General features: G+C 37.5%; 1 protein-coding gene across 1 annotated transcript in view; it reads right to left on the bottom strand.

The window, feature by feature from the left end:
* Positions 1-6,689: 6,689 nt before the first annotated feature.
* The window catches only part of PLCL2 (phospholipase C like 2), a 109,310-nt gene continuing 90,404 nt past the window's right edge, over positions 6,690-25,595 (bottom strand). The window contains exons 5-7 of the mRNA XM_087712826.1: positions 19,253-19,328; positions 13,264-13,373; positions 6,690-8,437 (exon numbers count right to left, since the gene is read on the bottom strand). Of these exons, the coding sequence (XP_087568952.1) occupies positions 8,306-8,437; positions 13,264-13,373; positions 19,253-19,328 (318 nt within the window). The 3' untranslated portion in view covers positions 6,690-8,305. The remainder of the gene's footprint in view (positions 8,438-13,263; positions 13,374-19,252; positions 19,329-25,595) is intronic.

The following is a 25,595-nucleotide window of genomic DNA, read 5'->3' as shown; positions in this document are numbered from 1 at the left end:
TTTGTTATGGTGTAGTGGGGTGTCTGTTCATTTTAAGAATCGTGGTTGATGCAGTTTTTTCGTTCTCAGCGATTGGTAGACAGAGTTGATGTCAATGTGTCTGTTTATTAATTTATTGGTTGAAAACCAGGCTTCAAGGAATTCTCTTTCTCTCCTTGATTTCACCTGGGTTACAACTATGGTTCAGGGTAGATCAAATTTGTAATCTTCTGAATCTTCGTGGACTGACAGGAGGGATAGTGAGTCATGTATTTTGATAGCCAGAAAATGTTCATTCTGTCTGGTTGTCAGCTTTCTTCCTGTTTGTCCAATACAGTTCTTTTCGCAGCTGCTGCACTGAATTTGGTGTAGGGCGCCTGATCTTTGGTTTGTTTCTGTCTGCCCTTTCAATTTTGATAGGGTCTATCTGAGAGTTGAGGTTAGTTTGTGGGATACTATGAGGTCATGTTGGCATAGTACTCTTGCTGTCATTTCTGAAACATTCTGTATATAGAGGATTATGATTCGTCTGATTGTTGTTCTTCCTGTTATAGCTGTTGTATTACTTTGAGTATTTGTATTGTTTGTATGTAGGCATCTCTGGATGAAGTTTCATGGGTATCAGTTTCCTCAAAGACTTTGTATAGGTGTTTTTGTTCTGCTGATCTGACCTCCCTGGTATTACAATGAGATTCTGCTATCCCAAACAGTGTTCTGATGCAGCTTTGCTTATGGCATTTTGAGTTGTTGCTGTGGAAGTTGAGGATTTGATTTGTATGTGTTGCCCTCCTGTACACAGATGCTAGAAGTTGGACATTGGTGGTTCTGATTACAAGGATGCCCAGAAATGGTAGTTGTCATTCTCACTTTCTATTGTAAATTGGATATCTGTGAAGACATGATTATTTGGTAAGTTTAATTGATCTGATTGTGCTTGATTATCACAAAGGTTATAATCAAGCGCGATCAAGTCGATCAAACTTGCACTTGATTATCACAAAGGTAGGGGCTACGGTGGCTCACATGGTAAGATGCTGAGCTTGCACTTCACTGAATTTGGCAGTTCAGCAGTTTCCATGAGTGAATAAACCACGTATGGATAGGAAAGAAGCCTCCCTCGATTGTCTATGGCTTCCAGGCATCCCACAGGTAAAAATAACACCACTCGAAAAAAATCCTTTCACAAAGGCAGTCAGCCGCTTTGGTGATTCCTGGCTAACACATGCCATACGCTAAAAAAAAATCACAAAGGTGTCGTCAATGTAGTGTACCCATAGCTTGGGGTTTATCTGTGGAAGTACAATTTCTTTCATCTTTTGCATGATAACCTCTGTTACTAGCCAAGATATAGGAGAGCCCCTAGGCAATCCCTTCAGTTGTTCATAGATCTCTCTGTCAAATTTGAACTAGGTAATCAAGCATAGTTGGATGAATTTACATACACTTTTTGTTGTGAGTAGATCTCTTGGTGGCTATGCATTGTCCAGTAGTTTTTTGATTGGGTCAATTATTAGTTTCAGATCTACTGATTTGACCTTGTCCAGGAATTGTGTGGCATCGTTTATGGAGTATTGGGAATCACTGATGATGCAATTTATGCATTTCAAACATTACTTTTGCAAGATTTTAAGTGGGTGTGCCAGGGAGTGAGACAGTCAGTCTGAGTGGGGTGTTTTCTTTATGCACTTTTGGAGGTCCATAGAACTGAACTGTTTAAGTCAGTCGCTTTCATTCTCTGATATTCTTCTTTGGTGAATTGATTTGATTCTTGCAACTTTTTAAGAGTTTTGTTGATCTTTATTGGTCAGCTTCCCAGTTGGTTAAGCTGTCTATAGGTGGATGTATTGTGTGGACTTGCCTGGCCTTTTGTATGTAGTCAGCCTTGTCTAGTAAGACTGCCATACGATATTTGTCGACTGGTAGGATGACAATATTGTTATCAATTTTGATGGATTTCATTGCCTGTTGTTTCTGTTTTGTAAAGATGCTGGAGTTTTGTTTGCATCTCAGCATCGAGACAAAAGTTGACATATTTATTGTTGCACTTCTTCGCTGAGGTCTTTCAATTTTAAGGTGTTTTCGAGGCTTGCTAGGAATTCCGTGTTTGATGCATCTTTGTGGTTGAAGTTCAGTCTCTTTATCAGGACTTCTTGTTACATATCTTTGAGTTGTCAGTTGGATAGGTTCTTGATCCAGGTTTGTTCGTTGTGAATGTTGTTAGCCATTAGTCTGGATAGCTTACTTTGTGGGGCAGTGTGCTTCTTTTCTTTTGTATTTGTGTATTTGTATTTGTTCTGTGCTCGATTGCTGTGTTCAAACTTTGAATAAGTTGAGGGACCTTTGTTGAAGAATTTAAATTAAAAACATTTAAATGTATTTTAAATTTAAAGACAATAATCATGAGGTACGGGGTGTAATATGTTACAGAGTAAAGCTTCACTTTAATATCATCCCAATTTACCAGGATGACTTTGAATTCCATCTAGGACTCATGGATTTTCTTTACATGTAAAAGAGGCAAGAAGCTGTTCTGCTTGAAAATATCTCTTTCCTAGAAAAAAAAAGATACAAGTAAACCAAGAGCAGAAGTCATTCTGTTAAGGTTTAGAAAAGGGAAACAACCTGACCTAATTAACTTTGGGTACAGGGATGTTTTATGATTGGCCCAATCCAACCTGTGGCTGTTGTTTGATGAGTAAGCATACATCTAGAATCACACTCAGCAAATTGTACAATCCAGGGTGATTATATAAATTTCATAAAGCAGCATTGATTAAACCAGGGGTAGTCAACCTTTTTATACCTACCGCCCACTTTTGTATCTCTGTTAGTAGTAAAATTTTCTAACCGCCCACCGGTTCCACAGTAATAGTGATTTATAAAGTAGGGAAGTAACTTTACTTTATAAAATTTATAAAGCAGAGTTACAGCAAACCCCTACCGCCCATCATGAAAGCTGGAATGCCCACTAGTGGGCGGTAAGTACCAGGTTGACTACCACTGGATTAAACCATCAATGATTTAGCAATCTAACATGACATTTGCAAGATGGCATGTGAGCATGCTAAATTCACCAGACATGTTGGCATTTTGTAAGAAAAATAATTTTGAGGGAGAAACAGAAGTATTGTTTTGGAAGTGATCACACGTCTTAGCATTTGCATGCAGTATCACCGAGCCCTCATGCAGCAAAAGGACATATATTAGCTACGCAAATTATGTTATATTTGAACTTCTTAATATTTCTCTTAAATACCTTTATTACTAAACTTTTAAGGAAGGAAATAATAATTTATCTACATGGTCAATTAAGCAAATACCTAGGTATTTTCATAGGACTGCTAATGTTATTTACATTTTCTTATAACTAAAGACTTCTAATACCATGCTTCTAATTGTGGATATTGTTTCAGATGCAACTGCTTCATAGTTCAGAAAGAGCATTTCCTGGTGTTAATGAGTTGAGCCTCAAACAGCTTGAGAATACAGCAGACCTAACTTTTTGAAAAAGCGAGATCAGTTCCTTTGCTTTTCACATGATATCCCTTTTCAGGAAACTATTAGTATTCTACTTGCTTTCAGTAGAGAAACATGGTTATTTATCCCATATTGTGAAAACTAGGACTATAATGTCTTGTATTAATTAATCAAAAATTCTGCAGGACTCTGTTCAAAATCCATCCAGAATCTTGTAAGTTTACTTAAATGCTGGAGATATTTGCAGAAAATGTGGTTTTTGAGCTTTTGTTCTCATCATACAATGTGGCAGGTAGAGAATGCTCAGATACTGAATTATTCTGGATTATTTAGCTTTTTAGGGGTGCGTCTGGAGGAAATATAATTTAGTTGCTGGTCTGTGGCTTTTAAAGTAACTCTTGGGAAATCTCTGCTTTGCCATGCCTCCTCCCATTTTTACAATTGTTATGATGTCTGCACTTCCTTTGTTGTTGCAGCTATATCTCACTCCCATTTTCAGAGACCTTAACCTTCTAAAATTGTTTTTAATGGCTGCTTCGGCCAATGAAAAAAGGCTCAATAACATAAAGACTGCTACTATGCATTTTTTAGAATATTTTAAAGCTCTCTCAAAAGCCTTTGTGGTTATTCTCAACAATAGACTTTCAACTGCTGATCTACAAATATCATGTAATTCAAAAGGCCCTGCACTTGGAATTGCACCACTAAAGGAAATGATTACATTATATTCTTCACATGCTCTTAGCCAAGTAATTTCTGTCCTGAAGAAATCAAAACCAACTAAGTACTGGAGTTTTTTTGGTAGTGATATTCAGATTGGCTTAAGCTCTTCATAATTATTAAAAGAATCTGAAAAAGTATAGCATTACAAACAAAGTGCCATGCTTAAAAGGAAAAGTACAGGTAGCCCTCAAGTTATGACCATTTGCCCAATCATTGTTATGCTGATGCTGAACAAATGGTACTTATACATAGTCTCAAAATTGCAACTGTTCAGAACATCCCTTCCCCAGTCATGATAGAAAATGGCAACCCAATTAGACTTAGAAATGCAGGGGCACTTGAACTCATTTTGGATGAGTTCAAGTGCCCCTGGATCATGAGATGGGTGTATTATAAATTTGCTGAACAATTCTCCCATCTATTTTCCTTCCACGTCTGTCCTTTGGCCTTCCTGCACTGCAATGCCTCCATCATTGCCATGTTCTTGCTCCTACTGCTGACTAAGCATGCGCAGCATGGCCCTTAATGAGGCAGCTGTTGGTCACCCAAAATTTTCTGAGGTTACTCAGTTATTTCCTTACAAGACATGGGGAAGAAGACTTCACGTGGCCAGCAGTTGCATCATGAAAGGCCAGGCATAACTTATCAGCAGCAGGAATAAGAAGAGGCAAGTCAGATCGCCTGAAAGTGTAAGGCGGTGAGAGTGATTGCATCTGGGCTGCTTCACACTGCAGCTCAAAAGCTTCTTACAGTTCAACAGCATGGCAAGCGACCCCGGAGCCATGTACTTTTGGTGCTGCTTGCTTACCTATTAGGAAAGTGCAGGACCAAAAGGGTAGAATTTGGGGGAAGGGGAAGATAGAGAGTTTGGGAAGTTGAATATGAGGCAGTCCCTTTCCTTGGAAGAACTAAAGCTCAGAACTGGGAAAGAATAAGCTGTGAATTGCTTAGATTGGGGTGGGTCTTCAGCTAAAGACTGATGGGATTTGAATAATGACAGCAATAAGTCGTGTCAAGATTGCTATGTGCAATGTAGTCAAGCTTTATGATCACATCACTTAACAAACATTTCAATCAACATAATAATTTAAAGGCTACCTTTATAAAGCAATTTATTTAAAGCGACAGATTGGGTTGTCTCTACTGGAAATAAATATTGCATTTGCTTTAGCAGTAAATCAATATTGAAATAAACCCTTTTTTTTCACTGAAACTGAGTTGTAAAGAGCAGAATACTTTAATAGAAGGTGCCAGCTGATAAACCTACATACTGTATTTTTCGGACTATAAGACGCACCAGTGTATAAACGCACCAAGATTTCAAAGAGGTAAGTAAGAGAAAAGAGTTTTTTGTCCCCCACCCCCCAGCCCCCAGGAGCACTCTGCAGGCTTCACCCGGGCTTGGGGAGGGCAAAAATGTCTCATTTTTGCAAAGAATGGACCGTTTTTCACCAAAATGGGGGCATTTTTCCCTTCCTCCAACCCTGCTGAAGCCTGCAGAGTTCTTCTGGGGGGTAGGGGAAGGAAAAAACACCCCAATTTTTGCAAAAAATGGCCCGTTTTTCACAAAAAATGGGCTGCGGGGGTGGGGCTTTGGGGGGCCAAAAATGGCTGTACTCGGTGTACAAGACGCACCAACACTTCCATGCTCTTTTTCAGGAAGATGCATTTTATACTCCGAAAAATACGGTATAATGAATTACACTAAGATCATCTTTTACTTTGGTAGCTCCCAGTCATCTTTATATTATTTAGGACAGTAAAGCAGTCTAAAAAATAATAATGACCACCTCCATTTGCTGCTCCACTTAAGTTGACTTCTTGTTGTTTGAAGATTTTCATAGAACAAATGGATACTTGCACACTCATAAACAAATATCAGCATGTTCAAAGGGCCTCCCTGTATTACAGTTTAAATTTCCTGTCTTGTGCTGTGATTAGCTTAGGGAGTTAACAGCAACCTATATACAATTGGGGAAAATGTACGAAGCTCAATGGCTTTTCACTTATTCCATTTCTTTTTTGCGTCACCAAATCTTTGGATTACTTTGTATGAATTAAGTTTCAAAATCTCCTTTGTGGAAAAAGATAAAAACTTAGCTGAGGACATTCTTTCAGAAAATAATCTAGAGAATAGAAACCAACTGCATTTTCAACAAGTTCGACACTAGCAAGTATCCCATTCTCTTCTAGAGCCTGTGGTCTTTTTTTATAGTTTTCGAGAGAAACAACGTATAGTTTGGTTATAGTTTATGTCCAGAGATAGTAATAGGAATGTGTACAAGTAGATAACAATACACAATAGAATCAAACTTGATATTTAACACTAATTAATGGACTGCTTGTATGATTCCTTAATTAGTATACCTTTATTACCTACAATGACCTGTGAGGTAAGTTGGACTGAGAGTAAGTGATTAGCCCACCGTCATCCAGTAAGCTTTCATGGCTAAGATGGCTCTTGAACTCAGTTCTAGTTTTCTAGTCAGGCGCCTTAATCATTAAACCAAATGTTTTTTTCCACCTAGGGGCAAGCTAGAGGTACACTGATTGTGTAAAGAACAAAGGATTAATAGTTAAGATGTAGCATTATGAATAAGGAGTCTCTCTTATAAATAGGGATCAAAATGGTTGGGATAATGTCACGAAATTATACTAAGAGCCGCGGTGGTGCAGTGGTTAGAATGCTATTCTGCAGGCTACTTCTGCTGACTGATGGCTGCCTACAATTTGCCAGTTCAGATCTCACCGGGCTCAGGACTGACTCAGCCTTCCATTCTTCCAAAGTCGGTAAAATGAGGACCCAGATTGTTGGGGGCATTATGCTGACTCTGTAAATCACTTACAGAGGATTGTAAAGCACTGTGAAGCGGTAAGCAAGTCTAAGTGCTATAGTGCTATACTGTTTGAACAAAATGTTAAAAACTGTTTAAATCTCTAACATTTTAATTAAATGTGCTTCAATTAAATTGCAGTTTATTATTTTGAAGCACATATAATTGCTTATAGCATAAACTTTCAGAAGGCAGATCTTCGGTTTGTATCTTCATATTACATTGAGTATGAACTTCTTAAAATAAATCACAGCAATATGTTTGTGTTAAAAGTACTAAATAGCTATTCTAATGGACCCAGAGGTTAAAACTTTATTAAAACCCGAGACCAGCAAGGAATCAGATTAGGCAACTAATACGGGTACTGTATCATAAAACATTTTAATGTGAATACCTCACATCCACAAAATAATAAGAAAAACTATTTACAAAATTTTGTTTACAATTTGGTCACTTTTATATTAGCTTTAGACATCTACAGATGTTCTTGGGTGGAAACAGGTATGTGCCTTACTCGGGCATTTAATGGCAGATTAATTGCATGTTTTTATATGCAATGGCTCTCCCTTAGTGCACTATGCCGAAGTAAGCATGTTGTGTTTACATTCCCCTTTTATTTATGGCTCAACAACAAAAGAAACCCCAAACAATAGCACTTTCCTACCTGAACACTGCCAAGTTTCTTAATCACACAATTCTGTAAAATGTCTTCAGTTACACAATTCAGTAAAATGTGTACCCTTCCATAGTTTTCCTATCCAATTTTTAAAAATCATGTATCAGCAATGGTTTAATTGTCCAAACTACCCTAAACCAAGGAAAGTATATACAACATAACTAGATTTCACCCCCCCCCCCCCCCGGATCAAGGCACTTTTCTGAGCAATGACAAAAGTTCCTTTCCCTTGCCATTATAACAAATTTAGAAACCCAATTTGTTTCTCTTTTAATAACAATAGTATTTTCTGCATATAATTCTTGAATTATGGCATTTAACATGTATAAAGGATGCTTTAGCCAGCAATATTATTACCATGAAAAAAATTCAATTGCCTTCATCTATAGAGTTGCTACATACATTCACAGTTTTCAGAAATTGTAATTAGTTTCTCCAGTTGTGCTTTTAAAACTCTAGGATTCCTCCCTCCCCCTCCCACAAAAAATAGTAAGTGCAAAGAAAAATGTCTTGTGCAACTACAACAGTTACAGAGTTATAAACTCCAAAGGAATGAGAATTTTTGTCATTCTCAGTTTCTTTCTCTTATCTATTCAGGTGTTGCTTCTAAGCTTCGTCAAGGCTTTGAAGATTCAACATTTGCAGATGATACTGGTTTATTCAATCCACATGAAACAGCAGCATCGTGGATTTGCTTTAGGTTCTCCAATGCCTCATTTTTAGCATACTTGAGAAGATCAGCTTGGCCCTGTTAAGAACAAAAGGAGTTTCATTTATCAATATTAAGTCCACTCTTCAGCCTTGATTTATCCTACAATAGCCCCCCACCCCTTCACAAAGATGAAAAACAGATCACTTTCAGCTAAAACCCTTGAAGATAATACGGCTGGACTGCTCTGTATCCAAGTGGTCAAATACATATTTTAAAAAGACAAGAATCTTTCCCACCAAACAACTTTTGGCAAAAGCAAACTTTTGTATTTTGAGTGGAATCCAAGAACCCATGGAAACCATGAGAAATTTATTATTGCTCGTGATCCAGCAATTATAATTATCATACACTGTACATCTTGTTTTTTCAATGATGAAATTAAAACAATGTGTATTCAACTGAGAATTCCAAAGTGCCCAGAGTCATTTTTCAGAAACACAGACCTGGACAGTCACCCACCAAAGCATACCACACATCTGAAAGCTTTTGAATACTGTATTCTCAACTGTTCTGTCTAGAATCTCACATATCTCATATATTAGGGAAAATCTCATATATTGGGAAAATTCAGCTTGCATATCATATATATAATTAATGGACCAAAATCATACCTCTAAGAAAATAAATATATTTGAAGACTGGAATGATTGACTTTACTTAACAATTGCTAAAAATGATTAAGTTCTGCAAAGTTTCTGAAATGGAGAAGGTAGAAAATGTAACCTGTCTTGAGAGACACAGTTAGGACAATGTAATCAATCACAGAAACTCCTAAGAATAATAAAAACCAATGACATTTTGATCAATAGATATTTATAGAAATTTTTTAAAAATACTTTTTCCTGAGTCAAATAATTGGATAATTAAAATGGAAAAATCAGAATCACAGGAAGTTATATTTGGCAGTTTTAGTTTGTTATGTAAGAGATATTTATCAATAGAACTTTTACTTTAATTGCGTTCCTTAATTTGTCAAAATAAAACTGCTTTGTTTTATTTTCCCATAAAACAAAGAATGTTAATTTAAAACACTGTAAAATAAATAAATTATATACTTTATCAGAATCATTTCCATAAAATTCAGTAATGCATTATTTATTTATTTTACTTCATTGCTGCAGTCATAAATCAAATTTGCATTTGCTGAAATTAACCTGGTGAATTGCATTTTGAATTTAATCTGCAAAGCATTGCAATCTAACTATTAAATACAGTGAACAAAAACATCGTTATTCCATCTGAGACTTGTTCACTTCTATTATTAGTAAACCAAGTTATTTCAAAATGCTGGGGAATTAGCAAATAATTGGCTATACAATTTTAGATTGATATGGGACAACAGCTGGTAGCTCACTTTCAAAGCAGAATAATTTATCTTGACCAATAATATACCAAATATTGCCACAGTTCAGAAATATCTTGAAATAAGTGATGCCTAAAATTTGGACTATGGAAATAATATGTCATTCTGCTCCTTAAATTCTTTCATGTACCCATGATACAAATTCTCAGTAAGATTGAAAGATACTGGCTTTAACACAGAAGATGGAGATGGCTGCAACTGATAGTAATATTGGATTTGAAGATGCTAAATGGATATATGTTTTTTTTAAGACACAGCATTTTATCATTGTAGTAGCTCAGGAAAAACAACCAGTGACCCAGTGCATTGGTATGCATGCATATGCTGTATATTCATTCCTGATTCAATACAGAATAGCCGGTTGTAGTGAAGGAGTTTGCCTAAGAAGAAAGCAAGCATATTAGATAAACTGAGTTTGCACAAGTAAAATAAAAACCACTGCTTTTGGCACATAGGAAAAGATAGTCAGAGATAGACTTCTTGGTGAACTGGAAAGAGGAGATATGGTTAGGGGCTTCTATTTGTGCATTAGTCTGACTAGACTATGGCAAACTTCTTTCCAGATCAGAAAGAAATATTTTAAGTATTACATGATCCATGGTCACAAAGAAATATTTTACGTGTTACACAGTCCACGTTTGCTGGTAAACAATCTTTTTCTTTACCAAATTTCTTATAATTGTAGTTCCTGACACTCTTGCATAGGAGAATGAAATGTCCTACTTAGTCAATATAAGGAAGATCTTGTAGATCAGTTAAGAATATGAATCTAAATGTACCTTTCCATAGGTATTCTAGAGCATGCTACACACTATTATCAGCCAAGCCATTTTTTTCTTTTGAAGACACCAACATTAACAACTTTCATGTTTTACAATGCACTTTTCATAGACAAGTCTGCACTTGTGAATATTTTCTGCAAAAAATGATTTTGAAATTGCTCACAAGAGTTAAATCAAAACTCTTCAGAACTAGCCATAATCATGAATAGACTGTAAATATTAAATACATTACTTGTAGTTTAAGAACTACTAAATGAATCAATATATAAAAGTACAATTTATGATCTACCTATTCCCAGTAGTTTAACTTAATTTTAATAAATGTTAATACTAGTATTAATAAATTTTTAAATTATTTTTTAAATTCTATCACAGGTATGCAAAACCATAATTTTGTCTAATTTTATCTAACATTTCTAAGCAATTAGATTTGAATCATCGATAATTATGACACAAGCAGAACAAATTCTGTGTTGGTTTATACAGCTTCTATGGGCCTGTTTTGCTTTCAATTTCCAAATGAATGGCTTTCAGTTGTCTGTGTTGACCCAGCAAAACAAAAAGCTACCAGGAAAGAAAGAGTTCATTAATCAGTAAAATGACAAAATAAACCAAATTTCATCAATTATGTTTTGTTCCCTACAGGAAACAGAATCATATTCAGAATCTTTTAAAACACTATTTCTATGGGCTATGTTGGAACAAAATTCAAAACGTTAAGTGTTTCATTATAGGAAACAATGCTTCCTGCTCCTTCACTTTTTACAAAAATGGGAATTTCTGCAGAGTGCTCCCACTAGTTAATCTACAGAGAAAGTGACCAAGGAATGATTTAAATATTCTAAATTCCAATTGCAAGCAACAAAAGCAACAGCTAAGCAAACTTTTTGCAGTCTTCTGCAAAATCACATCACTCAATTAATAGCAATGTATTATTTTGAACAAAATTTATAAACAGCACAACTATAAAAATGCACTTTGCTAGTTACTAGCTTCTCTACAATTGGCAGCCTATCTACAAAGCTCAACAGACAAGCAAAAAGAATATAATTGTTTATTGACCAATGTATTTTCTAAATCTTAATGACCTGAAGGATATAACTGCACTGGAAGTTAATTGTGGAATACTAAAACACTCAAAATAATACTCCATTATTGTCCTAAAATCAAAACAAAATGCTTTATCATCAAATGTTTGAGCTTAGAACATTTCAAGCTCAGAACATTTTGCACATCCCTCCAATCCAAAAATTGAATACCACCATGTCTCTTTCAAATTGATCATATTGCAGTATCAATGAGCATGTGCTTATAAAACATGCAGCAATCTTAGAACTATTTAGGAAGTTCCCATTTCTACTTAGCAGATCCCATATTATAGGAAACAAAAACTTAAGTATAGATGGATTGTAAATATCGAGGAAAAATTATTCAAATTAAGCTAGTTTATCATTACAAACAATATAATATGTACAAAGTAAATTACGTGTACTAACCATTCTCAAAAGCTCTGCAACAGTAGCAGAATAATCTTGAAAAAAGGTTAAAATGGAAGTATTTTTTAAAAACTGAAATAAGGTTATATGGTGGAATAGAAAGATAAACAGCATGAAATGTTATATTTTAAAAATAGATTCCACTATTCAACGCATAGATGCCTTCGGAAACAAATGAAATTTTTGTCCATAAAAATATACTGAATTAGATGATAAATGCAGAGAAGCAGCTGCACTAATTTTGTCACACTTATTTCCTTTTGAGTGAATCAAAGTCACTCCAGATGACAAATGGGAACAATTTTGCATTATAATCGTATGTTTCAATTTTTATTTTAAAAAAGCTCACTTTACAGTATGATTTTATATTCAGCCAGAACTTACAAGGAAAAAAGTCCTATAGTTAAGCAGATAGAGAAGCATGAAGCAAGCATATTCCACCACTAAATAAGAAAATCTGTTAATATTTTAACTTCTGTGATTAAATCATTAAAATCTTTTGATGATTTTTGCTAAAGACTGAAAAAGTACTTAATTTCTCTCTTAACTCTGTTACTGTTAATGCAGCAGCTGTTACTTCTACTTTTTTAAATGTAAGATAGCTTTGCAGTACCTTATCACTTCTCAGAAAAGTTAGTCTTCATCCTTCCCGGCTTCTATTAAATGGAAGCTTTCATTATAAAGGGCTCCCTATTGAAATCACTTTGTATTTTTATTTATTTATTTTCTTTTTAATCCCATATTTATTACTTTATAAATAACACAAGGCAGCAAAGATGCATAATACTTCTTCCCCTTCCTATTTTCTTTCACAGCCCTGCAAGATGGGTTGGGCCAAGATAGCCACCTTTCAGAAATGCATGACTGAGGAGAATTGCTTCTCATCCCTCCTTGCAGGAATATATCACTTAAACAGGCAGATACTTTCCCATTATGTTAATTATGCTCAAGTCATTATTTCCTTTATCTCAATCCTTTTCTTCCTCAAAATATTTTCAAAAGTCACCTCAAATATTCAAAAAATATTCAATTGATGCTACTACACATACCACACCTACTGTTATTTACATAATAGTAATATTCTGTAAATTTCTGCATCAATTGTTCTTTTGAAACATCAAATTATCTCGATAGAATATTTGACATGCTATTCTTTTATTTTAGTAACAAATTAAAGGGAATAATTTATGATAGAAAAAAACTTCAATAAACAAATGTTACCTTTAAAATGGTAATATTCCAGGTAAAACTCTCCACTGCTTTTTGTAGTTTTCTCTCTTTCAATCCTTCCTTTGCTCCTATATTTTGTAAGTTCTCATGGAACTCCATTGCTGGGGAATAAGACATATTTAAACCTTCTTATTCAACTTTCAATGCTTTTACTATAAGATTTTTTTTTGTGCTAAAAAGGAAACACACTTATTAATTTCCTATCAATCGATGGCTTATCAAAATTAGAAAATATATTAAAAACAGGAATAAAATCAAATTATGCTATTATTCTAAATATACTAAAATAATTTGTTTTTAATGTTTTATATATAAAGGGATCTCAGCATGTTTTCTTAGTTCAGAAACTAGAAACACCGCAAAAGAATTCATATTCAGTTAATCCTTGGTTGACTACTACCTCAATCAGTGACCATTTGCAAAATCATTTTTGGAACATTGCAGTATTTACAACAAAATGTCTTGGCCTGAGAAGAAAAGCATTGGGCAGTTCTAATCAGTTTCTGATAGCAAGATGAGTAGTAGGAGGGTTCTAATCAATTAAGATCGCAGACCTCAGCTTGTGAATTTTCAGTTAGCACTGTTTAGGAAAGCATTCCACTGCAGAGGAAAGCAGCTCTGGAAGAGATGGTTTGTTTAACCAATATCTTTGCCCAGCAGCAACTAGTGACTTCATAATGTCTCCCTCTGTTATATGTTTGCGTAGCAATTATTTTGCTTAACATCAAAGTCCCTGGAAGGTATTACAGATTAAATGAGGAGAGGGTGTATACAGTTCTCTCCAGGAGGCTCTCCGACAAGACTACTTTTAAAGTAAAATGATAATATTTTATCTTTAATTGCATTTAAGGCATTGCGTCTTTGCATTGAAATTAGTGGCTCTATATTGGTAGTAGCCACAGGGCCCCATATCACTTAACTGGAGACCTCAGCCCCTGTTAACTTCTTAGCCAAATTTAGCCCAGTATGTGGATCTAGTTCTAGCTGCCCAGTATGATAAAGAACTATTCTTGGAGTCTCAAGAACTCCAAGTCAGCTTGAAATATTGAATTTGTGTCCGAAATCATACAGTAGTCTCTTCACCTGCAGAAAAAATACACACAATTCTCTGCCTGAGTTGCCCTTCTAAGAACAAAGAAGATAGATTGCTTAATACATACTGAAAAAAGTAACTGAGTTTCAGCTAAGAATGTTTTATTTGTATAGGCTATGTTGATGGAAGACAGAATTCTCAACGTATTGAGTATATGGTAGCAATAACAAAGTAATACAGAATAATAATACATCCAACTTGCCCCCTTATCCATTCTTCTATGACAAAAAAGTAAAATGTGATTTGATTTTATCATGCTATATTTTGAAATGCCAATCAATGTTGCTTATATTACTAAAGAAAACAATTGATACAAATCTTAAAAAAAATTTGCTTGTGCAAAGCAAAATGATAGTGAATATGCTTTCCATTTCAGCACCAGGCTATGTACAGAGCTCATATATATTTGGATTTTATAAGTTGAGAGCATCAAGAGAGAAAAACTAAATAAGTCTCCATCTTTTACAATACTACCATAGATCAGTTTATTAATGAAAATCATGTCTTAACCACAGCATAGAATCATCCTATAGCCTTAGCAATCTTTTTTATCTAAAAAAAGCATATATTAAATTAAAAAATAGTAATACCGCCAAATGAAATATAACTTTTAATACACAATAAAATGTGTTTTCTATAGAAACTATTCATTGTTATGCGATTTCATGTACATTCAGAAATAGGCAGATGGGCACACGCATGCAGGTCACATGTACAGGGCGGGGCATAACCTTTTCCTAGGGGGTCACAGCAAGATCGACAGCAGTTTACAACTTCCGCGACACCTCATTTTAAAGCCCATAAAAAACTGAATTGAATGAGCTATTAAATGTTAAATTTGCTTTAAGAATGGCTGGAAAATTCGATTCGGAAATGCAAATGCGACTCAGCAATTGTTAAAGGAAAACAATGTCGAATTTTGGGGCAATGACGTCTGGCCGGGAAATTCGCCAGATCTCAATCCGGCAGAGAACATTGGGGCCATAATTAAGGATTAAGGATGAAGTGGAAGCTCTGATGATTCAGGAGCAAGGTCAAAATCGATATTCGGTTGAAACTTTGAGAATGAATTTGGAAACTGTGTTGAAAAATCTGGAAAATCGAACGGAACTGTTTGAAGATTTGTTGTGTTCTTATCCACCTCGTTTGAATGCTGTTCGAAGGGCTAATGGTGGTCATACTGACTATTAAATCGTGTCAATAAACTCAGTTTTTGATGGGCTTTCGAATGGTGTATGAATTATTTGTGTTGTTATTACAAGTGTTGCTGTGACCCCCTAGGAAAAGGTTATGCCCCGCCCTGTATTTCTGGGGACAATCTTTACTATATGCATAGAAAGGTTGGGCAGCCTTTTGTCCAGCAAACAGTTAACCAGAGCCTTTACAAAAAACTGTTGTCATTTAGCTGTAGCTACTGAATGGAGGTTTTGAGTGATAACAAAAGTAAGTTCAGCAGCGATTGATATGTGTGAATTAATCCTTCAAATATGGAAAATGAAAATAGCATTCATTTGCCTCTTTTTCACTGACATATATGTGTCGACTGCTAGCAAAAACACAGAAATTCTTACTATACAATACAGAGTTATAATCTGTATTAGATTAAATATACTGTTGCAGAGTTAAATGTTTGGGTTAAATTAAATTTGGTATTACATAATTCTTAAAAAACTAGTAAAATTACATGTGTGTAATCATGCATGCTAAAATGTAGCCTGTTAAGAAATAAATACATCTCGACATGCAACCACAACAGAGCCCAAAATTTATGTTGCTAAACAAGACATTTATTAAGTGTTTTGCCCCATGATCTTTCTTGCCATAGTGGTTAAGTGAATCACTGCAGTTGTTAAGTTAATGATACAGTTGTTACTTGAATCTGGTTAACCCATTGATTTTCCTTATCAGAAAATCACAAAAGGTTATCACATGAACCTGGGACACTGCAAGTCATAAATATGACACAGTTGCCAACATTTGAATTTTGATTACGGAGATCCTACAATGGTCGTAAGTTACTTTTTTCAGTGATATTTTAATTTTGAACAGTCACTAAATGAACTGTTATAAGTCAAGGACTATCTGCACAAGAGAAAGTGAAAATAACAAAGGAATACTTAATTTATATTTTATCAATTAAATTTAAATCTTATAAAACCTGGTACAATTGAAAAACATGTTTATTTTTAATAATAGTTGCTGAAAGAGTATCAAGCTTCATGTTATTTACTTTTTTATTTGTGACATCCTATTTGTGGAACACTTCTATATAATTTGCTGTGTCAGGTTTCTATATTTCTTCTATTTTATCTAGATAGTTACATATTTAGTTATATTTATTTTACTGTAGTATTTATTCTGTATTGTAGTATTTTATTATTGTTTAACTGCTCTGATAATTGATTTCTAAGACATAGTTCAGAACCAATCAATCAATTAATCTATCAATCAATCAAAAGTAAGTTGTTTGGCTAATTGTTTGCTAATGAAATATGATTCATTTCAAAGTAGCATATCTGTAATTACCTTTACAAAGAAGTACTCAATGGTTCTTAAGGGGACCTTGGGCACAGCTATTATACTACAAGGAGATGTACAACTCTCAGAGTTCCCCTTGTATTTACTGTGGCAAAATATGCAAAGTGAGATAAATAACTACAAAGGTTCTTTCTAGAGGATTTCATGATACTTCTAAAATCAATTCATTGATTATTTTAATGTGCTTTTATCATAACTCCAAGGCATAATTATTATGTAAAACTAACCATTTATTTAAAATGGGAAGGATGTCTGGCATAATAAACAATATGTAGAAATATTTAAGATTCCAGTATGTTTTTACTACTTGGTTCAATGGCACAAACACACCAACCTGAAGCAATTAATGGCAAAGAGCAAAAATTACAAAAATTACATATGAAGAGAACACGTTTGCTTTCTTGCTGTTTTTACAAAAGAAAAATGTTATATTATAGTCAGAACAAGTGTAAATGAAGACTATAATTTAATAATCCGATTTGAAGTTCCCTTCCAAACAAAATTTAGTATTAAGGTCTAATTTAGATACAATATTTTGGTTTCAGATACCAAATAGAATAAACCATCATTAAGAATGCAGTATAAATGTTTAAACAAATTCCAAAGTTATTACATAACTTGAAACAGATGAGTCACAACATATGTGCTTAAAGAGGAAACATGAGTATTACAAATGTGTGAATTTTTTACTATGCACTATTGAAAATGCCTTTTCATAATGTAGCTGGCAAAGACCTAATGTCTTTATATATGACTCATTTTTTCTGTAATTTTGTATAATTACATACATATTCTCAGCTATGCCAGAAATAGGTTGAAAAAATATTTTTTCATTGAAGGGACACAATGGAACATAGAAAACATGTCCATACAACAAAATTTAACCAATGATCCAAAGAAAATGCATTTTCCTGATTATAAACATTGAAAAATAATTGCCATTTTACTTATTGTTTCTTATTAGTGGAATTCTATATGAGCTACAAAACTGGTAATTTATGCTGTTACTCACTGTAATGTTCTGCATACAAAAATAGCCAAAGAGCGAAGAGATACTTTCTTAAAGAAATATGATGTGTATATTAGTAGTGTTTATCCAACAACTATTTCAGAGTATCATCTACTGTCTTTCTCATACAACAAAAGGTTATTCAAATATTAGCATTATTTCTATAGCAGAAAATCCTACTACAACACAAACAGCAAAATGCCTTGATAGTTTACACAATTGTTGTCGTCCCCCCCAAGTTTGTGTAATTGTACAGTGACTTACTGTAAATCTGGGTTGCATATTAAGCTAGGCCCTAAAATGTTCTCACCTTCTTAAAATTATTTCTTATAAGAAAAAAGGAAAAACAAAAGCAAATGGTTAAAATGAAATCTAACAAACTTCAAAGTCATACTGCCAATTGCTTTTTTCCTGAATGAACCGTTCATCATTGTTTCTTACACATTAATGACTATTATCTATATCTTATGCAATTTCTTAATTGTGTATCACAAATCAATATTTCAAAGAAAATATCCCTTTCTTTTCTATAAATTTATCAATAGCAGTAATAAGACAATAACTTAAAGATAAACTACAGGTAGTCCTTCACTTGCAATCACAATTGAACCCAACATTTTGGTTGCTAAGTGAGACAGTTGTTAATTGAGTTTTGCCACATTGTACAACCTTTTTTGTCACAAATGTTAAGTGAATCACTGCAGTTTCTAAGTTAATAACACAATTAAGTGTATCTGGCTTCTTCACTGAGTCTGCTTGTCAGAAGTTTCACATGACTCCAGGTCACTGCAACATCATAAATAAAACTGTCAATTGCCAAGTGGCTAAATTTTGATCATGTAACCATGGCGATGCTGCAAATGTTGTAAATATGAAAACTGTTATAAGTCACTTTTTTCAATGCCATTGAAAATTTGAATAGTCACTAAATGAACTGTTGTAATCTGAGGACTATCTGTATGACCATATATGACAGCAAATATGGTGGAGAAATGTTACATAATGTTAAAGGATTAATATAAAAGAATGAATCTGGATTGTTCCAAGAGTTTCAACATTAAAGAATCTAACAAATGAGTGTATTGCTACAATATTCCATACAAATCATTCTTTCATATGAACCAAATTCATAGTTGAAAATATCATGATACATTGTGCAGTGTATACAAATTCTTTACACTGTACAGTTCTTCAGCTTAGTAGAATATATAACATAATAGAATATATAAACCACCCAGGGTAGCCCCACAGAGAGAAGGGTGGCTAATAAATTTAACAAAATAAAAATAAATAAAATATGTAGCAGAATAATTGCATGCAATGCAAAATAATATCCTTACCTGCTTTTTGGCACTGGACTATTTTATCATATACAGTATCTGCATTTTCTGTCAGAATCTTTATCATATTAATCATCTGCAAAAACAAAGTTAGAGTTTGTCAAAACTGAAGTGTAAATATAAAAATCGACATTAACCCATTAAAACCAGCCATTTTATCCCCCCTACTATTTAACATCTACATGAAACCGCTGGGTGAGATCATTCGGAGGCACGGGATAAAATACCACCAATATGCGGACGATACGCAATTGTATCTGTCCGCCCCGTGCCAACTCAATGAAGCGGTGGACGTGATGAACCAGGGTCTGGAGGCCGTTAAGAACTGGATGAGTGCTAACAAACTGGTACTCAACCCGGATAAGACCGAGTGGCTGTTGTGCTTCCCCCCCAATAATTTGGCTAATACACCAACGCTTAGGCTGGGGGGTCAAATTTTATACCCCTCAGATAGGGTCCGCAACTTAGGAGTCCTCCTGGATCCACAGCTGACTTTTGATCACCAGCTGTCAGCTGTGACCAGGGGGGCATTTGCCCAGGTTCGCCTGGTCCGCCAGTTGCGGCCCTACCTAGACCGGGGGGCTCTCACAACAGTCACTCGAGCCCTTGTGATCTCTAGACTGGAATACTGCAATGGGCTCTACATGGGGTTGCCCTTGAAGTGCATCCGGCGACTACAGCTAGTCCAAAATGCAGCCGCGCGAGTGATAGTGGGCGCACCGCGGTTCGCCCATGTTACATCTGTCCTCCGCGAGCTGCACTGGCTACCTGTTGGTCTCCGGGTGCGCTTCAGGATATTGATGACCACCTTTAAAGCACTCCATGGTAGTGGATCTGGGTACTTGAGAGACCGCCTTCTGCCGATTACCTCCCTAAATCGACCAATCAGATCGCACAGACTGGGCCTCCTCCGAATTCCATCTGCCAGTCACTGCCGACTGGCGACCACACGGAGGAGGGCCTTTTCTGTTGCTGCCCCGACCCTGTGGAACGAGCTCCCCATGGAGATCCGTACCCTCACCACTATCCAGACCTTCCGCGCAGCCCTCAAGATCTGGCTCTCCCAGCAGGCCTGGGGATAGGCTTCCAATTACCCGCCCGAGTGTTTGATTGCTGAATGAAAGTTGTGTTTTATCATTTTTTCTTTTGTTCACATATTGTTTTGTTTTGACCTTGCACCCCCCCTCCCCTGTGGTTGTAAGCCGCCCTGAGTCCCCTCAGGGAAAAGGGCGGCATATAAATCCCAATAAACCTTCAAACCTTGGCAACAGATCTCTAGCATATGTACAGCTAAAGATGCAAATATTAAATGTTGGTATATATAATGATACTGTATATGCCATTGAAAAACGACTGCACCTTAAACAGGTTTACATAGATTAAGGAGAGGAGGAAAGGATGAATTTGATTTTTTTAAATTCTTTGAAGTAGCTAATTTTATATAATTTGATTCTTTTTGCCCCATTTATCTTAAATCTAAAAAATGTTGATGTGCTTTTTTGTTTAAAACATTCATATATTCATTTCTATGTCCCAAAAATTGAAAATCCATATGATTCTATCATAATTAATATCATAACAAAAAGTGTTGTTTTATTTTTAATTATCTATAGTTATTTATTTTTTAGTATATCTGCTTGTGCAAAACATTGAGTTATGCCCCTTATATCACTGCCACAGATTCAATTAAAAAATTCAGGAAGCAACAAAAACACAGAAAAGTTTTTGAAATGTTTTAAAACATTTAATGAATGAAAGAAAAGTAAGTATCGAAAGAATCCTATATGTAATCAATTTTAACATAGACCTATTGAACCATCAGAGTTAACAACTAGTTTTGTGAATCAGCTCTAAAGATTCACTGTAGTAATAATCGTTATCAAAAAGTTACTACTAATATTTTGAACTTCAAATCTGAAAATAAATTACAACCACATTTTCTAAAATAACCCAAACTGAACTACTTAAAATAACTGTCGGCATTTTTCTCTTAAAATGTTGTATGTACATATTTTTCACAGTCTCATTTTCGAGGCTACTGGAGCAAAATAAAAGTGCTTTTTTTCTGAATGTTGTGCCCTTGGAATTAATTTTCTATTCATTTTCACTCTATCTAAGTTATCTTAACTGTCAGTATACGCAGGTTATATCTTTCACAAAAAAAATCTCTCAAGGTGTATGTATTTTTTGATATCAACAATTGGAATTTCAAAACTTGGTTTTAGCTGTGCGGGTATAACTTTCTGCACATTAGAAAAATATCCCATTTAAGAAGACTGTTCTTGAGTGGAGAATGACGTTGGCTTACTTGAACAATCATTCTCTAGGTGCTGCGGAAGAGTATAAGCATGGGTTAAATTCTGTCTATCTGTCTGAGTTGATTTTCTTAGATACGTTTCCTGCTCCTAATTGAGGTCTAGTTTAAAAATGAAGGTGTGATCCTGTAGAGGATGTGTCATGGTGTGACTTCCAGTAGCTTGTCGAACTCTGGACTGTGTTGCAGAACCCTGGGTGGGGTTGGACTCTTCCACAGTACCGAGAGAACAACCGTTCAGGTAAGCCAACGATAATTCTCCTGTGTGCTGCTTGGAGAGTTCAAGCATGAGACATATCCAAGCTATGATGCACCGGGGTGGGAAGGTCTGTCCAGGGTTTGTGGCTTGGCAACTACCCTTTGTAATACCCTTCTCCCAAACGAACCCTTGGCTGCAGCAAAGAATCAATCCTATAAAAGGGAGTTGGGGACGACCATGTCGCCGCCCTGCATATTTCTTTGATGGACACTTACTTTGCCCAGGCAGCTGTAGTTGCAGTGCTCCTGGTGGAATGTGCCATTATATGAGCAGGAGCTGCCCTTGCCCGATGTTCATAGGCCAGGTTGATACAGGTGCGCAACTAACACCCGATGATAGAGAAAGACACCTTTCAGCTCATGGATTCTGGTTGAAATGATACAAAGAAAAACACTGATCGTTGGAAGGAGGCCGTTCATTTTATGCAGCTGCATACTGTGCGACAGACATCTAATTTATGCCAAGACCTTTCTCTACGGATGAGAGCAAAAAATTGAAAGGATTACCTCCTCCTGCACGCTATGAAAATAGGAGTTGATTTTTGGAAGAAATGTGGGGTCTAAATGAAGGATGACCCGATCAGTGTGGAGGAGGCACAAATCTTATCTGACCGACAGTTCTGCAAGCTCCGATATTCTCCTTGCAGATGTAATAGTAATGAAGAAGGCAGTCTTTAATGTCAGGTGTCGAAGGCTAGCTGAAGGCTTGAAGGGAGCCGAAGTCAGGGCCTGTAATACAATGGTAATATCCCAAGTAAGGTATCGATGGAAGACAGGTAGATGGAGATTAGAGGCGCCCGTTAGAAACCTCCGAACCTGAACATTCTGGGCAAGGGAACTAGAGGAGTCTCTTGACAAGATGGTGGCAGGGCTGCGACAGGATGCAGAAGGGTATTGGGAGCTAATACCTTGTTCAGACCCTCTTGTAAGAAGTCCAAAAGATGTGGAATGGGCACTGAGGTGGCCTCGATGTTAGTCATCTGGCACCAGGAAGAGAAAGTGACCCAAGTAGCATTATATATTCGAATAGTCGAGGGGTTCCTGGACACTTGGATGGTTTGGATGACCTTGCCAGAGAAGCTGTTCTTCCTCAGGAAATACCCCTCAAGTGCCAGATGGCCAACTGGAGCCACTGGGAATCTGGATGAATGATGGTCCCCTAACTGAGAGAGATCTGGTCCTGAGGTATTCTCCAAGGCCTGCTCACAGAGATACTGACAAGATCCATGTACCAAGATCTCCTAGGCCAGTGAGTTGCCACCAGCAGTAGTTCCGCACCATCTGTCAGGAGCTTTTGGAGAACCTAAGGAATGAGAGGGAGGGGTAAGAAGGCATAAAGAAAGCCCAGGAAACAGTGGCATCGCAGGGTGTCAGTCCCTCCGCCCGTGGAGAGTGGTAGCGGGAGAAGAACCTTTGGAGCTGAGCGTTATCTAGACTGGCAAAGAGGTTGACTGCTGGAAGGCTGAACCTCCATGTCATCTGGCGGAAAATGGTCGGATGTAGATGCCACTCCAAGTTGTCTATGGTTGTCCAGGTCAACGAATCTGCTGTCATGTTGTCCACTTCTGAGATGTGATCCGCCTTTATTGACACCAGATGATGTTCTGCCCACCTCCCGAGTGACTCTGCCTCTGCCATGTGAGCCTTGGAACGAGTTCCGCCCTGGTGGTTGATGTGGGCTTTTGTCGCAATGTTGTCTATGAGCAACAAGACATGTTGGCCCACAATGTCCCTCCTGAAGTGGCAGAGGGCGAGACTGGTAGCCCTCAACTCCAGCCAGTTGATGTTGTGGCCGAGTTCCTCCAATGACCACTTAAGCTGTGTTACTTGTGCCTGTAGATGGGCACCCCAGCCATACAGGCTGGCACCTGATGTAATGACAAGGAGGTTGGGTTCCCTGAAGAGACAGCCTTTCATAATGGCTTGGGGCTGCCACCACCTGAGGGACCTTAGGACTTTCGGGGGGAAGCTTGACTTTCCTCATGGAGTTACTGACGTACCACCGCTAGATGAGTAGGAGGAACCACTGAAGTTCCCTTGCATGTAGCCATGCCCAGGGGACCATTTGGATACACAATATCATTTTTCTCAACAGTTGAAAAAGAGTCGCTATGGGAAGTGATATTGGGGTTCAGGCTTGTTGTATCAGGGCCCTGAGGCTGTGCAAGTGGTCTGGTGAGAGAAAGACTCTGCAACTCTCCATGTCAATGACTGGGCCGAGATGGAGGATCTTGGTGGTTGGCTCCAGGTGGCTCTTTTTAGATTTAGATTTAGATTTTATTAACATTTGTAGGCCGCCCTTTTCCCTGAGGGGACTCAGGGCGGCTCACATAAAATCAGGGAGGGGGAACACAAACAATGACATAGACACATATAATAAAAGTAATAAGCAACATACATTCATCATTCGGGAGGGGCGGCTATCCTTGTCCCCAGGCCTGACGGGCTAGCCAGTTCTTAAGGGCTATGCGGAAGGCCTGGACGGTGGAGAGGGTACGAATCTCCACGGGGAGCTCGTTCCAAAGGGTCGGGGCTACTACTGAGAAGGCCCTCCTCCTTGTAGTTGCCAGCCGGCACTGGCTGGCCGATGGAATACGGAGGAGGCCCAATCTATGAGATCGAATTGGTCGCAGGGAGGTAATTGGCAGAAGGCGGTCTCTCAAGTACCCAGATCCACTACCATGCAGGGCTTTATGGGTGACTAATAGCACCTCGAAGCGCATCCGGAGATCGACAGGTAGCCAGCGCAGCTCGCGGAGGATAGGTGTTATGTGGGTGAACCGAGGTGCACCCACAATCGCTCGCGCGGCCGCGTTCTGTACTAGCTGAAGTCGCCGGATGCTCTTCAAGGGCAGCCCCATGTAGAGCACATTGCAGTATTCCAGCCTAGAGGTCACAAGGGCCCGAGTGACTGTTGTGAGAGCCTCCCGATTCAGGTAGGGTCGCAACTGGCGCACCAGGCGAACCTGGGCGAATGCCCCCCTGGTCACAGCCGTCAGGTGGTGGTCAAACGATAGCTGTGGATCCAGGAGGACTCCCAAGTTGCGAACCCTCTCTGAGGGGTATAGAATTTGACCCCCCAGCCTGAGTGATGGAATATTGATCGAATCTTTGGGAGGAAAACACAACAGCCACTCGGTCTTTTCTGGGTTGAGCACAAGCTTGTTTACCCTCATCCAGTCCATAACGGCCTCAAGGCCTCGGTTCATCACGTCTGCCGCTTCATTGAGTTGGCACGGGGCGGACAGATACAACTGGGTATCGTCCGCATATTGATGGTATCTGATCCCGTGCCTGCGGATGATCTCTCCCAGCGGTTTCATGTAGATGTTGAATAGTAGGGGGGATAAGACCGAGCCCTGAGGCACCCCATATGTTAGGGGCCTAGGGGACGATCTCTGCCCCCCCACTAACACCGACTGCGACCTGTCCGAGAGGTAGGAGGAGAACCACCGCAACACGGTGCCTCCCACTCCCACCTCCCGCAGTCGTCGCAGAAGGATACCATGGTCGATGGTATCGAAAGCCGCTGAGAGGTCAAGGAGGACCAGGATGGAGGAATGTCCTCCATCTCTGGCTCTCCAGAGATCATCGGTCAATGCGACCAAAGCGGTTTCTGTGCTGTAACCGGGTCTGAAGCCTGACTGGAAGGGGTCGAGATAGTTTGCTTCCTCCAAGGACCGTTGGAGCTGGAAGGCCACCACCTTCTCAACAACCTTCCCAAGGAAGGGAAGGTTGGAGACTGGGCGATAGTTATTAAGAACAGCTGGA

This window comes from Thamnophis sirtalis, unplaced genomic scaffold, assembly GCF_051295495.1.
Source record: "Thamnophis sirtalis isolate CommonGarterSnake01/CBP01778 unplaced genomic scaffold, rThaSir2_p1.2 scaffold_4, whole genome shotgun sequence".
In the NCBI taxonomy this organism is placed as follows: Eukaryota; Metazoa; Chordata; class Lepidosauria; order Squamata; family Natricidae; genus Thamnophis; species Thamnophis sirtalis.
The sequence above is the reverse complement of the archived record's forward strand: the minus strand, read 5'-3'. Positions and strand labels throughout refer to the sequence as shown.